Source organism: Camelus bactrianus, chromosome 16 (genome assembly GCF_048773025.1).
Source record: "Camelus bactrianus isolate YW-2024 breed Bactrian camel chromosome 16, ASM4877302v1, whole genome shotgun sequence".
NCBI lineage: Eukaryota > Metazoa > Chordata > Mammalia > Artiodactyla > Camelidae > Camelus > Camelus bactrianus.
Window position 1 is genome coordinate 37,046,757 of NC_133554.1, and position 18,394 is coordinate 37,065,150.

Here is an 18,394-nt window from a genome sequence, read left to right on the forward strand (position 1 = left end):
GATAACTGTTTTAAATTTTTTTTTCTGACAAAGTCTGACAAATTAAACAACAAATTTAGACCTCAACAAATTTTCAGATGAAAACTCTTTTTACATCATCAGAGCATGCTTGAATGCTTGATAACAAAATTGCCTTAGGACTTCTCTCTGCACACATGCTAATTCAAGGAGGGTATGATTTATCTGGTCATTTACCATCCCTCCTTCCTTTCTTTTCATTATCACAGAACCCAACGCAGTGAATTAGGGACAGAGAACTGCAAGATGGAGGCTTTATGTGGGGTGTGGGGTGGGGGCTGGCAGGGAGACATAAATGAGACAGGAATACTAAATTTTACTGCCAGAGAAAAAGGACTACCCCTCCTAAAATATTTTTTAAAGCTCAGAAAGCACCTTTTTTTGAGGGCTATCAAATTAACTCCACAGCTTCACCTACAAGAAGATGTTCATCACCTGAGTAATCTACGATGTGCGTGGGGACTCTCTCAGGGGTGACATCAGCTGGAATGGTGATTTCTTCTGCCCGGGGAGGAACCTTCATGTGCAAACAAATAAAGAAAAGGAAACGCCTCTGAATGTTATCAATCAAACTTGTTAATAGATTACATAAATTTATCCATGTATCAGCCCCTTTCATCCATACTCACCTTTATAGCTATTTACTTTTTAACTGCATATTTTTATGCTTTACCACAGATACAAATATATATATTAAAGCTATATGACAAAACACTTTTTTTAAAAAAAAAAATGCACATTTATGCCTGTATGGGCACAGGACTTATTAAGGATACTTCTGCTCCTAAAACAATACTTTTATTAATTTGGTGTTTTAAAATTAGATTTTCAAAATGTAGTTTTCATTCTATTTGCTGAAGGTTTAAGATACTCTACAAATGAAGACCTATGCTAATCTAAAACAATCCTCAAATAAAATAATAAGTTATCAAAATTCATTTCTTCTAGACAATAACTGATTGGCTACATAAACCTTATGCTTAATGACGCCATTATTTAGAAAGACTGCATGATTTTTTAGTTTCAGTTAAAAACTCCTTATCCACACCCATGAGGACTATGCTAAAATGACAATTCTAAACTAAGTTAAACTATTCTAGAAAACTTTTAGGTATTATACCCTGAGTGATCATAATTCATGTTACTGATGCCACAAACCACACAAGAAAATACACTCCATTTTACAAATTGTTATTACTTATTTAACTATCTTATTTAAGAAAGAAAAAAAGCAAAAGAAACAATGAATGATCATGTGGCCGTTGTTCTTGAAATAACCACAAAATTCATTAAATTCCTATCTGAACAATGAAATTGCACATATTCCTAATTAAATTAGAGTAAAGAAATGATAAATGCAAATTGTGGCATTAATAGTACCTACCATGTGAAGAAAGGATAAAAAGAAATAATTTCCATCCCTTTTGCATCGATCCCATTCTTTGTAACAATATCTTAACTTTATATAAGGCCTTAGCCAGCAGTCCCTCATATTGGAACTTCCAAAATGTAAATAAATGTATTATCAGCAATAGTAAAACCACCTTACTTTTGGTGGCACTCTAGTATCACTAAGTGTATCTCACTTGAGACCCACAACAATCCTTTGAGGTAGGCAAAGGTGGATTGAACTAGGTTTTTTATTTGTAAAATGATGCTGATGGGTATTATCAGAGGTTTTCAAATATATGTGTCAGAATCCTAGTGTTTCTAATGCCTCAAAGACTGGGGAGGGTCAGATGGAAGGCAGGCAGGCAGGCATCCAGATCTTTCACCCTTACTTCACCTAAAGGGATACTAATCTGGTCTCTATTTTGGCAACTTATTTTGGGAATGTTATTTACGAGTAACATTTCATTTTTATTTCTAATATCCCCTTCAGCTCCTATTTTACAGGTGAGACAACTAAGGCACAGAGATGACAAATGTCCTGGCCAAGGTCAAAAGTAGGAAGCACAAAGGACTTAGGTGAACTCAGAACTAGTTTGATTCTTTCTCCTATACTGTATTTCAGAGGTGCCTTGTATGAGCCTTTTTAAAAGTCATAACTGTCAGAAAGGAAACACATGCAAAAAAAGGGTAGAAAGTATTTTATTCTAACTCAATTTTGATCAAATTTAAAATGTTTAAAATACAGGAAAGAAATAAAAACGCTCACCTCTTCTGGGAATTCTTCACTGACCAGAGACATAATCAGTGACGTCTTCCCAACTCTAGCTGTGAAAAGAAAAAGGATTACTTTAATACAGTATAAGCTCAAGTTTAGCAACCATACAGGAAAGTGTGTTATTTGTTAGTTAAAATCAGAGGCATCCAAATTACCAGGTTGTAGTACAATACTTAAATTATATCTCTATTTCTGCTTAAAAAAGTTGTACATTTAAAACATTGTTTTAAATTTAAAAATTACCAAAATATTTAATATTAAAAAACTCCCACAATGTCTCCCATTAACCATTTAATATATGTAGTATCCCAGATTTTCCTACATTTATATTATATTAACATATTATAATAATTCACCACAGTAGAAACAGTATTTATTACTATTTGCAATCCTCCTTTATCACTTAATTATGTACTTGGGCAGTACTCCATGGCAATATATAAAAATCTCCTGGGAGAGGGGAAGGGAAGTTATTATTTTGTAGATACAGAGTTTTTGCTGGGGATGAAGTAATAGTTTAAGATGTAGAAAGCGGTAATGGTTATACAACACTGTGAACATATTCAATGCCCCTGAACTGTACACTTACACAAGGTTAAAATGTTAAATAATGTTATATATATTTATCACAATTTTTAAAAATAGCAATAATAAATGCACTTTATATTAACATTTTAAAAGCTTCCTACATTATTTTTTGATGCCTGTGTAAGAATCTATTGTATGATGTGTCATAATTTATTAATGTAATCTCCTAACAATTAATAGTGTTCAAGTTTTCACTTTCATAAACAATGTTGCAATGAGGATTTCTACAGGATAAATTCCTAAAAGTGGAACTCAAGTTAACACGCATGATCTTTTCTGTTTTTAATAAGTATTGTTAGATTACCTTCAAAAAAGAATAAACTAATTTACATCCTCACCAATAAAAGATGAGTGTCTAATTCTGTACATTTTTACATTCTTTTTTTTTTAAGGATATCATATTTAAAGGGTAGTGAGAATAAATAAACTTTCTTGTTACATTTTTTTAACCTAGCAACATTTTTAATGCACAAACTTAATTTTCTTTCTGAAAACTGACTTCCACTCCCATCACTTTCTGATCGTGTAATTACTACTGTTAGACAGTCAACACTTATCAACTAAATCCTTCTGGGATTCTAGGGGAAAGCAGTCCACCTGCCTATTAATCTCTGCCATAATAGCAAATTACAGTTTCCAGAAGTCAAGTCTAAATATAAAAGAATCGGAAGATGCTAAAGTTAAGAAAAGTCACATTCCTTTTCTAAATGCCTAAAAGAAAGGGTGACTAAAAACACCAGCCAAGTCTCTGGAAAAATAATGAATGGCTGGAAAGGAAAGCACAACACAGCATCGAGGGTGTGCTGGAAACAAGCAAGTGTTGCTGCTGCAGGGCAGATCAGATGGTTCCCAGGTTCCAGCTCTGCCCACCACCTCTTCAATCTACATATGTGGGAAGAGTGGCTGACAGTAACATACCAACTCTCTGGGCCAGTGAACCCAGGGCCCATCATCACAGAACTGCTAGAACCTGGTTATCAGTGTCAGTTTACCCAGCTCCCCACAAAAATTTCAGGTGAGGAGCCCGGCACCCAGACAGCAATTTTCTCGAGGTCTCGCTCAAGGAGTAGCTGTAGACCTAAGAGAATAGCCCATCTCCTGATGGCTAAGCAGTGTTCTTTCTCTTTCTTATGCCATACTTTAAAAAATATTGGTACCACAAGTTAGTCCTACAGAAAAGGAATGGTGACCCCCAAAAGTCAGCAAGCATTGCAAACACAACTACGTCAGTTAATTAAAATAGCCCCTGATTCATTGGTGACTAATCCAGAAGCTCTGGCTCAATTTTTAAAAAATTTATTTTCAGAAAATTTCAGACTTTGAGAAAAATTCCAAAAATGATACAAGGGAGTTATGTCTATCTTTTTGCAAAATTCCCCACATGTTACTACTTCACCACATTTCCATTATTATTCTCTCTATATATACATACATATATAATTTTAAAAAATCACTTGAAAGTAAGTTGCAGACAGATGTCCCTTTACCCTTAAGCACGCTAGTATGCATTTCCTAGACACAAGATCATTCTCTTACATAACCACAGTGCATTGTCAAGATCAGGAAATTAACACCAAAACAACACAGTTATGTAATCTACAGACCTTATTTCACATCTCACCAATTGTCCCACTATTACTTTTCATGGAAAAGAAAAATCTTCTTTTTTTCTGTCCAGGGTCAAATGTTGCATTTAGCTGTCATGTTCTTTAGTCTCCTTTAATCTGAAGCATTCTTCAATATTTATCTTTCACGTTAACATTTTTGAAGAATACAAGCCTTTTATTTTGTAAAATCTCTCTCAACTGGGCTTCTATGATGTTATCCCACGACTAACTTTAAGTTTTGCATTTTTGGTGGGAATACCCCTGAAGTGTTGTGTCCTCGGTGCATCACAGCAGAAGGGCGACAATGTCTCTCCTTCCCACTCACCTTCAGCAACACAAACGCTAGTCCATCTTTTTACACATTCTTTTCATTTCCTAACTTAACTGATCAAAAGCCATCCTTGACTCTCAACTACTTACACCATATCAAAGTGAAACTATTCCACTGGCCTTTGAAAATCATACAAATTTAACCCCAGTTCATCTTTCCCACTACTCCCCACATACGCAATTTGCTCAAGTAAGACCATTCTGCTCTGTATAAGCACAAGCAAGCCATGATGAATCCTGACCCCCTCACACAGTTTTCTTCATCTAAAATATCCCCTCGCTCCCGTCTACTTTACCAAATATTTACCATCTCTCAAGCACAGCTGAAACCCTACCTCATTCCTAAAGACATCCCGGGGCTACTACAGCCTTCGCCCTCCTCTGAACCACTCCTGCGCCATGTAACTTACACCAAACTGTTAAGAATATAAGGTACATACTTAATACGTATGAGTCTGCATTAACACAATACCAGATATTTGAAGACACTTGAACCATGAATAGAATTTTCCAATTTTATATGAAAGGGAGAAGAACCTCTAGCACATCAACCAGGCGGAACTACATGACTTGAGTTCACCTTGCCCAAGCACAGCAGCACTGCCATGTGGGAAATTAGCCCACCTCTTGCAGCTTCTGGAACTCTCCCATTCAAAGCTTTTCTTGACAGCAACTGAAGAGCTTTGGATAGTAGGTAGCTGCTGAGGCAATCAACAAAATTCTAAAATTACTTTGCTCAATTTCTTTTTAGTAAAAAATAGTTAATGTTGAAATTTCAAACATTAAAAGAAGGTGTGATGTAATAAAGAATATATCTGGTCTTCATGCCCAGTTTCTGGCACAGAGTTTCAAAAATCCCTTGGAATTTCCTGAGTGAAGGGAGTGTCCTTTGTTATGTCCTATTTCAACCAAACTTCAGTTTATCCTAATAACACCTTCATTAGGAGTGGAGAGCCTAGACAGCTTCAGATTAGGGGTTGGTTGCCAGAAAAAACCACCATGTGATTAGGGGGTTGGAACTTTCAGACCCACTCAAAAACCTCTGGGGAGGTGGGGGTTGGGTTGCTAGAGATTAAGTGTAATCACATGGCCAATGACTTAATCAACTGTGTCCACCTAATGAAACCTCTATGAAATCTTGGGACATCAAAGCTCAGGGGAACCTCCTGGTTGGTGAACGTATCGATGTACCAGGAAGGTGGTGCACCTTGACTCCACAGGAACAGAAGCTCCTGAGCTCAGAACCCTTAGAGACCTTGCCCTGTGTGTCTCTTCATCCGGCTGTTCATTTGTGTAATCGTAAGTACAGCACTTTCCTGAGTTCTGTGAATCATTTTAGCGAATTACTGAACCTAAGGTGTTGTGGGAAGCCCTTAATTTGTAGTTAGCCAGGAAGAAGTGTGGGTAGCCTGGGGACCCCACTTTGCAGCTGGTGTCTAGAAAGTAAAAGTAGTAATCTTGTTGAGGACCTTGCCCTTTAACTTGCGGGATCTGATGCTAACCCAGGGTCAAAACTGAATTGTAAGACACCTAATCAGTGTTAGAAAATTGTCAGAATGCAGAGGGCATGTCAGTTTTGTATTTATAAAAAGAAGTTATGGCTCAAAAAAATGGAGAAACACTGTAACAGACACTCTATCCAAGAGTACAATTCCACTCAGACACAGACATCCCCTGCCTGGACCAAACCAGGAAAAATATTAGAAAAACACATAGAGTGTTAACTTCTGCTTCTAATGACCCATCTTTCCTATGCAGACTCCTATTGAGTTCATTTGATAAGCATTTACCCGACTGTCTTCTACGTATGAAGTTTGGTCTTAGATACTATGTGGGGATGTTACGGAAAATGTATAAAACAAGGTAGATAAAATAGCAATAGAAGAGGTACGGATCATGTGCTATGTTCAATCACTCTGTGTAAAAAAGGGAAGGGGACACAGGGAAGGGCAGGAAGAGAAGGGAGTATTTCCTTCTCCCAGAAGTCTCTAAACATAGCAGGAAATCAAAAAGCTCGTAAAAGAAACCTATACTTAAACCTACGCTCCCTAGGAGGAAAAAAATGAATCATCAGCAAAGACATCTAGGCAACCTCCCAGCATGTTATCAGCGATCTCCTGACATTTTAAAAACCTGACATTTTCTACCAGCTACTGAGTATCTCCAGAAAGACTAAGGGCTTAGTATTTCACTTTTACCCACAGGAAACTCCACAAGGGCAGGGAACATGTCTTTCTTGTTCACTGTTGAATCCCCAGTTCCTAGCAAATGCTCTGAGTGCTTAATGCACTGAGTGGAGCTTAGTGGCTCAGAGAACAGATTTGAAATTCAGGAAAGTGGGTGGTTACTTTTGAGGGAAAGAGAGGGAAACGCAATGGGGTGGGGGGGGGTTCAACTGATTGGTAATGTTTTATTTATTAAGCTGGGTGATGCATACTTGTTAACTAATTCTTTACACGCTTTATATAAATATCTCACCCCCACAAAGAAAAAAAAAAAGAATACAGGCTTTGGAATCAGACAGAACTGGACTGAAATCTTCATTGTAGCACTTACTAGCTGTGTTTTCTCAGACAAGTCACGAAGCGCTTTGTTCATCTACAAAACACGGTGCTAAACAGCTTTACAGAACTGGTAAGAGGATTAAGATGACAGATGTATAATGCCTGGGACAATACCTAGCACACATTCAATACACAAATGGTACTAGTTGTCATGAGGAGGAGGAGGAAGAGTTTGAATTAAAGGAGTTAAGTGAGCACCGGAATGGGCCAGAAATTTTGAATTTGGGAACCAGGTTTGTGATTAACAGCAAGATCATGAGTAGTCATTGACTCTCTCTGGGCCTCAATTTTCCCATCAGTTTAAAAAAAACAAATTGGACTAAATGCTATCAATGCTTATGTTCTATCATTAATCTAAACTATCTAAACTATCATGCAGCACGCCTAGAAAGCAGACAAAACAGACAAAAAAGTGCACATTACATTAGGTAACTTTTCCTATAGTACCCTAGAAATGGCAGGCAGCCCCCCAAATTGTATCCGTTATGTTTTAACTATGTGTGGGAAAGTGATCTGGCAGGAACATTCATATATAAGAACAAAGTGGGACTCACCAAGCCAATATGGGGTCCAGGAGTTTCCAGAACTTGCTGATTTACATTCCGCATTTCATAACATTTTTCCTTAAATGACTTCTTTCCTCGTGGCCTTATTTAGGGCTCCAGCAATTCTAAACCTTCGGCCAGCTCAAGTTAGTATTCATCTCAACATCGACAGTAGTCCATCCTAATTCCACACATGATTACACACAATGGAGGAAAAATACAGCTGAGCCTTGAGCAACACAGGTTTGAACTGCAAGGGTCCACTCTAACCTTTTTTTCCAACAGCACATACTACAGTACTGCACCATCTACAGATCTGCGACGTGGAACCACAGATATGCAGGAACCCGGTATACAGAGGGTTGACTAGAAGTTATACGCAGATATTCAACCGCATGGCGATGGGTGCCCCTAACCCCTGTGTTGTTCAAAGGTCAACTGTAGCCATTTTAAAATAAGCCAAGCCACCGTCCTTATTCCACACCAGGGAACCTAGAACTTGGACCTCCTGTCTACTTTTTATTCTTAGCAACAGATGCTGCAGAGCAAGAACACATTTGGGAGACAGCCCTAATAAGGTTCCTTGCAAAGAGTGGTGATGCCTGATTTAAGACGAGTAACACACAACAGACATCTCTGTGGATCACCAGGCAGGAGAAGGCCTCTGCATGAAGTCCGCTCAAGTTCCATGGGCCTTGTACTTTGTGCAACTTATTTTAATAGTAGTATACCTCCCAGGTACTTAAAACAACAAAACTTTTAGAAAATCCAACATCTGTACAATTCCCGTCATCTTTGAACTTCTGGGTCTTTCTGGCCCCAAGAGAGACGTCTTCTTTTCCCCTCAAGGGTCTCCAAAAATCCCACAACTACCACCGGCACAGACGTCCCCAGAAACTTTTCCATTTCTGAAGAACTATCCTGAATACCTTATGCAGTTGACCTTGAACGACGTGGAGTTTAGAGGTGCTGACCCTCCACACAGTTGAAAATCCTAGTATACCTTAGAGTCGGCCTCTGTATCAGTGGGGCCTCTGTATCCATGGTTCCACAGCCCTGGTAGTACTGTAGTATTTACTATTGAAAAAAATCTGTGGATAAGTGGACCTGCACAGTTCAAACCCGTGTTGTTCAAAGGTCAACTGTACGTGTCTACATGGTTATACTTGATCTACTATGTTAGGAATGGGAAAAATGAATCAGATACTCAATAACTCAGATGCTCTGTGGTAACTAAAAGAAAAATAAGTCCCACTCGGTCCTTGAGAAATTTGCCTACCTTAATACCCTTAAGACCTTGATTGCCAGAATCCCCTTGTCAGAATTACTTCTTAAAAATTTTGTTTGGATCCCATCACACCAAGGCCCTCACTGGTTTCAGAAGAAACCTACTTTTAAAAATTTTGTTTGTTTTGGGGGGAGGTAATTATGTTTACTTATTTACTGGTTTTAATGGAGGTACTGGGGATTGAACCCAGGACCTCCTGCATGCTAGGCCTGTACTCTACCACTCAGCTATGCCCTCCGCTGCAAAACCTACCTTTTAATCCATAGCTCAAAATGTTAAAGAAAATTATCAAAATTAAGTCCATCAACAACATTAAAAGGTCTACTAGTTTCAAGAAAGCAAAAGACTTGTTTTTCCTTAATCACCATCACTCCAGATCCCTTAGCAAAATTCAGGTCTTCAACAGGTGCTCTATATCATCCTTAGAGCTCCCCCCCCCCTCCATAACCCTTAAAATGCACCCATTCTTCCTCATCTCGCTCCTTAAAACTTATTAGAACAATGCTTTTCCTGGTCATACTCCCTTTCTGCTTTTCCCATGGATCCTCTGTATCCCCAATGATATTTTCAGAACAGAAAGACCAAATTTCGGAGGAAATTCAGATTTCTTCACAGCTCAGCTCCTCAGGGCAGTTCTGGCTACCTGGGCAGCAGTGGCTCCTGCCAGAGCGCAGACCTGCCTCCAGCTCCATTCCAGCAGGGCAGGCCTGAGAGGCAAGGAGACAGCCTGGAAGAGAGCAGGCACTGTCAAGACTGCGACCATTAGAGAGCGGTACTTACGCCTGATCATACAGACATAAAGACAGTGGTACCAAAGACTGGGAATGATCCATTTATTCGCATGGATACTACCTTTCCGAGTGTGCCATTTTCATTTATTCATTCCCATCCTGCCACATCTGTTAAAGAGTCTGAGGCAGTTTAGCACTCACTACAATATAGCAATTCCATGTAGTTTCTGAATTGTGAAAGAAAAAGCCTTTCAAAAAAAAAAATCAAAGAACATAAACTTCTTCCACATAAAAATCTGACAGTGACTTCCTTTTTAAAAACAAGTTCAAAATTAGAGCCAGAGAGAGAAATTACAGTGAATGTGAGAGAAAATGAGCACGTTTTCAGTAGGATCACTTTGGGCTTCCTTCTGGAAGAGCAGTGGGACAATGGCTGCTTTAACTAATGAAGGATTATACAGATGTGATGTAGTTTCAAAATGCTTTGGTGAATCCAAACTGGGGCTTTTTTGCTTCCCTTAAGGCCTACCACCTAACATTCAGTGAGATTATCAAAGAAATAATTTTAAGCAGTAGGCTTAAAATTAAAGTTAAAATAGGCCACTTTTAAGCTAATTTTAACCGAGAAATAAATGAGTGCCTTGAAGATAAGAAAACATTTTTAGATTATTAAAAATTTAAAACAATTTAATTACGCCTACAATCAAAAATGTCCCTTATAACAACGGCAGATAAGAATATAAATACTACATATTTATAACTGCTCCAGAAAATAAAAATTATCTTCATAAAAGAACAACATCCCAAGCTCTTCTCTAATTATTGTACCAATTAAATTTTATATTTAATATAAATATAATACATAGTATACTTTATATAGTATGACTTTATAACAATAAACATAAGTATTAACATAAATATACATATTATTTTTTCTAATTGAAGTACAGTCAATTACAGCCTGTCTATCTCTGGTGTACAGCACAATGTCCCAGTCATGCATATACATACGTATATTCGCTTTCATATTTTAATATAAACATAAATTAAATGTCCTAACAAAGGACAAAAAAATTATCCTTCGTTAGCCAGCCATCTGATGGTCTCCACTTCCTCTATTCTGCCTAAGAAATACTGAATTGATTTACAAAAACAAAAAGCATGGCCACAATTATCCCCAAGGACACAAGGCCACCTGATTCAGTTCAACACAACATGCTTCAGTTCTGTCTGAAACTCCATGCTTCTAAGTAGGTCATCCATGGGGAACAGAATTCATCACTATAGAACAAATTATCAAGATGTATCCAGCCTAAAAATTTCTTTGTCTTTTCATCACATCTTTTGAACATCTACTTCTAAACGACAGCAAATTCCTCATATTCATGAAGTGGAAGTAACATTCTCTGGTTCCAATTACCACCCTACCAGCCATATTGGCTATTTTTCTTGATAACAAATAGCCCGTGCTTCAAGCGGCAAAGGGACCTACTCCTCATTTTTATCTGCTTATTTATTAAGAAGCCCTGTTGGCTCTTCCTAAGTTATTCTAAGTAGAATACTCAGGGAGGAGGAGAGTGACCATGAAGTTATATTTTTAACTGGAAAACTTCAGCATTGGGGGAAATGGCTGAGCATGGTTCCAAAGGAAAATTTCATCGACCATATGCAGACAATGTGGACTGCAGAAGGACAAATGCATGGACTACCCCTCTCCTTCAGACTATACCAACACTAGTGCCCAACTGTGCCAGAGGAGCAAACAAGACAGGAGAGGCCAAGTCTCAGCACATATGCAGGATGACGTAGAAGAGACTCTGTATGAACAGAACAGACTGTGCAGAATGGGCCTTTGCGGCCAATCACCCAGGTGATAACAGGTACCACACCGTGTTGAGCACCTATCCCCCAGGTACTCAACACAGTGTAACTGAAACTGGAGCAGCTCAATCTTCATATGCCATTCTAACAAAGACCAGAATGGAGAACAGTATGGGTCTAAAAGGACCACAGAAAGTTTTTCTCTAAAGTAAACGCTACCTTATTCCTGAGGTCTCTGTGACTCTTAGACCTAGCTTATACCCAAAGAATCTTTCCCTCACTCCTTCAAACTTCTCAAATGGCCTCTGGTGTTTCAAGGAGAAGCTGACCTCTTTTGGCAAGGACTGTAATTCCTGGCTGCCAGACACAAAACAGACATGACATTGCCATTGTAAGTCACTGGCTTACTTTACTGCCAGAACACAGGAAAGTCTAAATAAACTAAACTAGCTTGAACTTATTTTTTCAACAACTATCTGAGCTCCTACTTTGTGCCAGGCCTATTCTAGGCCCTGGGGATTTGGCAATAAACAAGATAAATCCCCTGTCCTCATGAAGCTTACTTTCTAGCCCAAGCAACAGACAAAAAACAAAACAAATAACCCCACAAACAAGTGAACAAATACGCAGGAGAGCAGGGATAATGCCTGGGTCAGGGCCTTCTCATAGAGAAAACAGTGAAGGAGAGAGCAGTAAAGAGTGAAGCGAGGGCCAGGTTGTGAAGGACTTTGGAGGCCTGCATTAAACAGTTTGGCCTTTATTCTAAGTGCATGCAGAAATCATCAGAGAATTTTAAAAATGGGTAACAGGATCTGAGATATTTTTTAAAGATGACTTTGTCTGCTACATGGAGAATGGACGAAATTAGAAGCAGGGACACCAGCTAAGGAAATATTACAAAAGTCTAGGCCAGGGCTAACCAAAGCTTGAACTAGCTTGGCAGAGGTGTCAATGATTAAGCAGTTAGACAAATCGGCTAAGAGCTACAGGATTCATTGTAAAGGAAGATAACAGTTCTACTTTCTTAATGAATTTGACCAGAAGACAAATATACCTCAATTTAATTTAAAAACAAGACTTCACTAAAATTATCCTGTGTACTTTCAATGTAGCTACATGATTTAGATAAAAGGGTAATAAAGCTCATGCTAATCTTTTTATAACAAGGACATTTTAAAGCAAACTAATGCAAATCTAGTTAAAATACAAACTCTGGCCAACAAAATTGACCATGAAAAGTTTATAACCTAAAGAACTAAGTTTCATGTAGTTGCATTTTTTTAAGATTCTTAAATTTTTGTTTTGTTCAAAGACTGGTAATTGACTTTTAATTTGGCCTGAATGGTATTCAGTATGTACAATAATTAAGATAAGGCTTTCTCTGTAAATAAATACCTTAAAAATTTCTGATCTAAGCAGTCAACAGATGTTTAAGCAACTAGTCAGCATTAAAGCCTGGATGGCTCAGAATCAAATTCTGGATGGGCCAAGGAAAGGTCCACTTCACCTCCAGAGTACAGGTGTAGCCAGAGAATGTGGAAACCACTCACAACTATTTGGGAGCTTCAGTGAATGAAGCCACTGCCGTGTTATTCAGAGCAGACACTAACAGCAATAAAATGTACTGAATGAAGGGCAGAGAAGGAACAGGGTTGACAACAATACCAGAGGTGATGCTCTTTTTTCTTTGCTTTTCCCATTTCCCTTAGTCAGTCATCTTCAACTGGTCTTCATCTGATAGACCAGTATTAAAATAATCTTGGTCCCACTATGTTTACCTACCATTTCAAACACTACGGCTAGGCTAAGCAGCTGTCAGATATTTACATTAAATCTCAAAAAATAATGCTTCAAACATTCTCCCCCAGAAGACCAGCCTTTAGTGTAAGTAATTAAAATTATATATTTCGGGGGGGGGAGATATAGCTCAAGTGGTACAGCACATGTTTAGCATCCATGAGGTCCTGGGTTCAATCCCCAGTACCTCCTTTAAAAATAAACGAACCTAATTACCTCACCCCCACCAAACTAAAATAATTAAATAACATGATAATAAATAAGTGAAATAATTTTAAAAATAATATATTTCAAATAAGTATAACTCTTTTTAATACTTTTAAACGTGAAAAAAAGTGTGTATGGTAGTTGGCCTAAAGTTTTTGGTATCACCCTCTTCAAGAAAAATGGCTTCCTCAAAAACTAACGTTTTCTCTTGTGCTGTTTCTACCTATCAAAAAACTCACATACACTTATCAATTCTATTAGCCGCTTTCATTTATGCAAAATATGGCTTATAATTTTTCCAACAAATTTTTAAGTCTTTTGTGTATTTCTCAACAAGTAATACTGTTAACATTTCAGCTTAAATGTCCTAAGGCTGACAAATATATCATACATATGTATGGCATTTCAATTTAGATGTTTTACAGACTAATGATTATGTATAACTGCTCCCTATGTTCAAATCTAAAACTAAAACATAGAATTTTTGCTCTTAAAAATTTACTATAAAAGTAACTATACTACAAAACTATTTTATGATACCGTTAAGGATTTTTTTTTAAGCGGGTCATCTACTCACATCCCCTACCTTGCTCCCACTGCATCAACATGAATTATCTTCCTAAACTTCGTCAAGAAAGCCCATGCAAAACACAGACTGAGACATACATGTAATTATAGATTGAAACTAAAATTCGCAACTAGCAAACCAAAAAGTAAACTGACTGGCTAAGCTTACGTCTAAATTCTGATTCTAAAGGAAATATTTCTACAACAGCAAGCGCACAGAAATATCAAAGAACACTACAGAAGAGGGTAATAATGTGTTAGGTTTCTTCCTTGGGAGTGTACTATAGGGACCTGGAGGGGCTAATCTGGAATGCAATGGGCTTTAGAATAGGAAGCTTCAAAACAGCAATGGCAGAGAATTAAAACAAACAATCCAATCCTCTCCAGCCCTCTTCTTATTTTAATCCTACCAACTGAGTCATGTAACTTGCACAATGATACCAAGATATCCCTGCTGTACCGTCCCCAAGTCAGTGAAGAGAAGACGCTTCTCCTTTATTACATCTTCAAAAAGTGAAATCTAAGAATCTGGAGAGGAGAGGGGGGAATCTCACATGTATATGTTGTGTCTGTTTGGGTCGCACGTGTGCCTGCTGTTATTTTTAAATTAATTACCAAATAGTTATGGAATAATGCTTTAAAAGATGGGGGAAATTACGCTTTAGGGTAGCAATAATTCTCTCAAGCAAAGGCCCCTCCCCAGATAATTATTCATTCACTGAGCACTTGTATAACTTGAAGTTGAGAGTAAATTTTTGAGGAAATGTCAAGTGTACCAGGAGTTAACTGCGATGCAAAGAGCAAGCATCACTAAAAACCACATCGCTCCACACCTTACAGTCAATGCCTAGAGGGAGGGAAGACCGCCAGCGCAAAAACAAGCAGACACCTGACCTTGCCCACAAGTCGAACGGTTCTGCACCCCTCCCCCTAGCTTCCCCGGGAGCCACTTCACGCCATCCCAATTGGTCAGTCAGCCTGTTTCAGCACCTGCCTGGCAGTGACAAGGGAATCTCCACGCAAGACGTCAGGGTCTGAAAGGAGGCGGCCTCGGAAACGCGGAGGCCCGGGAGGAAAGGATTCTAAGAAGAAAAGGAGCAGAGGATCTTCAGAGGGATGAGGCCGGGCGGTCAGAGGTTAATGGAGACACGGCTGGGGAAGAGGATGGGGGAGAGGGGAGGGAGGTCTCAGGAGGGCCCAGGGGAGGTTGAGAGGTCGAGGGCAGCCGAAAGAGAAGAGCAAAGGGGCTGGGAGGCCTGGGAGGCCTGGGGATGCGGAGGGAGGACAGCGGGGCGGTAGGGGCAGGGGCTGCAGTGGCCAGGGGCAGCCCCGGCGCGCGGACTCACGTTCTCCCACCAGGAGGATCCGCACGTCTTTTTTCATGTCGGCGGCTCGCAGGGGCCGGTCTCGGCCCGCACGCATGGAGCGGACTCCTGTCTCCCGGAGCGCCCGGCCCGCGGCGCCGCTCTCCCCGCGCGGCCAGCGCCGCCTGCCAGCCTCCCCCGCCGCCCCGCCCGAGCCTCGACCGCCCGGGCGCGCCGCGCCGCCCCCTCGGCTGCTTCCCCGCTCAAGAGCCGGGACAGCGCCAGCTCCGCCTCCTCCGGCTCCGCGGGCGGCGGCGGCGGCGGGGCCGACGGGGCGCCGCGAGGGACAAGCGCCTTCGGAACGCGAACGCTCTCCGGGCCTGAGCTGCGCCCCCGCCGTCAGGCTCGCGGCAGCGCAATTCCGGGGAGTCTGGCCCACTCTTCTCCGAAAAGGGCAGTCAAGCATAGGATTTGGACCAGGAATTGGAGTGGCAGATTCGCTGGTCTGACCCTATTTCTTTTACAAAATAGGAGCAGGAGAAGTTCCTCGTCCAAGGTCACATAGCTAGAACTTGGCTGTGTGATCCAGGGCGGGAATATTCTCACTGGACGAAAAACTCCAGGAAGGCAGCCTGGTTTCCAACAGTTGCCCCCACCTGATTGGACATAGCCTTCAGAAAGTGCTTGATTGAGAAAAACATGACTACTTCCCAGGATCCAGTCCTTTCCACTACCCAAAGCCCGCCACCTTAGCTGCTTTTTATCTGTGATGCTTATAAAACACGATTCTAAATAATGCGATTAGTTTCTACACTATGTATATAATCAGACTCATTTCTTTCTAACCAGTGATTTTTCCTCTCTATGTGGTTTACTTTAGGTAGGGTCTTCTGATACGTCTCTTTATATAGGCTTGCCCAGCGCAGTGCTGGATATACAGGTGGCACTAGATAATCAACTGTTACTGAGTTTTCTGACGTTATAACCTTCATTTCCTGCGACTCTCTCTATTTGAAGGAACTTGTTGCTGTATCTCTAATGCTTAAACGGTGCTTGGCACACAGTGGGACATGATAAATAGAATAAACAAGGAAAAGCTGTCTGTGCACATTATGTCTTTTTTTCTATCTTAAATATTACAAAATGGATTTTTGTACATGAGTGCTGGGTAAAGGCTTTGACATGGGGAATAGGGTTAGGAAGGGGTTAGGAAGAAGAGTTTATTTGTGGGGGGTGGGGACATTGCAGAGATAATGCTTCAAACCTCTTTCATGAATAAAACTGACTTAAAAATCCAGACTCAAGGGCTGAAGGAAGACTACATCCAGAAAGCACTTACAACCAGCACTGTAATGGTTTGGTACAAAAGAAGACCACTAATGTGGGAGGGGGAGCCCGACAGGCCAGAGTGCACCTCCTGCAAGGTGGGTTTCTCTTTACAGCACCTCTCCATCTCTCTATCAGCTTTACTTCTGAAGCTCTGGCCTCCCGCCTTGCCTTGAGCTCTGTGCCCTTCTCACATTAACAGTCCTTCATCAGGAGTTGCTCTGAAATTCTCCTGGAGACCGCACAGTTCAGTGATTAAAAGCAGGGACTCTGGAGTTGGCCTGCCTAAGTCTGAGCCTCAGCTTTGCCAATGACTAGCTGTGTGTCATCAGACACATAGCTTAATATCACTAAGCCCCATCTGCCAAATGGGAATAACGCCTCATGGGATTGTTATAAAGATTAAATGAGTTGCTATAACAGGAAAAGTCTTGGAATAGTGCCTGCTATGTAGTCAGTTATATACAAACATTGGATAAATAAGTTGTGAGAGAAGTGACTGCCAGACACCTCTCTGAGCCTGGGGACAGAGCCACACGATGACACATCCTGCAGCAAAACAAGCCAGAGAATGGAGTTGTTGGCAGTGGAATTTACTGCTGGAATTTATTACAGATTGATTACTGTATATGAAGTAGATCGGATAAAGCCAAGAGGACAGTTTGGTATCTAGAAGACACTAGTGGAATTTTCCTCTAGGATGCTGGGAAGGTGGTCTACCTTCGCAAGACAGACTTCATGCCTCTTCAGTGTGCAGGAGACACTGGGAGGTATCAGAAAAGTACTTTTGCCAGGAGATAAGAGGATCCATCTTTTATGCCTATCAAAGAAGGAACCTGTAACACAGCTCTCTCTGAGTCTTAGGACAGTGGAACACCCAGGGACAGTGGGCTGGCCTGCTGCGTAGAAGATAGAGTGTGTGCTAAATGACTGACATTGGGTGGAACAAGAGGCTGGTCTCCGATTGGTGCGTTAGACATAGTCCTGGGCAGGAAGCCAAGTAAGACGGGTTGGCATGGGTCCCACTCTTTAGACCCGTCTATCTCTGGTCTCTCACATTAAACCCAAAGTGGCATCCATCTTCACTTTTGTTTCCCATTCCTTCCAGGAAGACTTCCTCCTTTCCATGCCAAGACTACTCTGGTGAAGCAGGAAAGTCCAATGCTTTGACATGGAGTATATCTTTAATCGTGCCTTTAAATGCACTTGTTCTTGGCTCATTGGTCAATCATCCATGTCCTCTGCATAGTCACATGTATTGGTCTCTAGAGGACATGGTTTCTGTTTACTTGATTTGGCCAGAAGATACACCACTCAGCACAATTACTGTTAAAAGGCATTTGATGATGATTAACCATACTGAAAGGACATTTTGCCAGACAAGAGACTCATCTGTTAATGAAGTTGCATCCAGTTTCCTTTTTAATTTTCTCAAGCTCCTTTAGATACATATTGTAAAACAAATACCCTCAGTTAAGAGATAATTGATATTCAGAAGCTGCTCAGACCTTCTTGCCCCCAGGTGGCCTGAATT

General features: G+C 40.2%; 1 protein-coding gene across 13 annotated transcripts in view; it reads right to left on the minus strand.

Annotated features, from left to right (window-relative positions):
* LOC105071603 (mitochondrial Rho GTPase 1) overlaps positions 1 to 18,394 on the minus strand; it is a 100,401-nt gene that overhangs the window by 61,233 nt on the left and 20,774 nt on the right. For 9 of the 13 annotated variants that reach the window (XM_074343061.1, XM_074343057.1, XM_074343054.1 and 6 more), the window contains 2 exons: positions 2,177 to 2,235; positions 454 to 535 (listed from right to left, as the gene is read on the minus strand). In XM_074343061.1, coding sequence (XP_074199162.1) covers positions 454 to 535; positions 2,177 to 2,235 — 141 coding nt within the window. Of the gene's footprint in view, positions 1 to 453; positions 536 to 2,176; positions 2,236 to 15,576; positions 15,824 to 18,394 lie in introns of those variants that run through there. The other 4 variants (XM_045519073.2, XM_045519079.2, XM_045519078.2 and 1 more) reach the window with 4 other exon arrangements.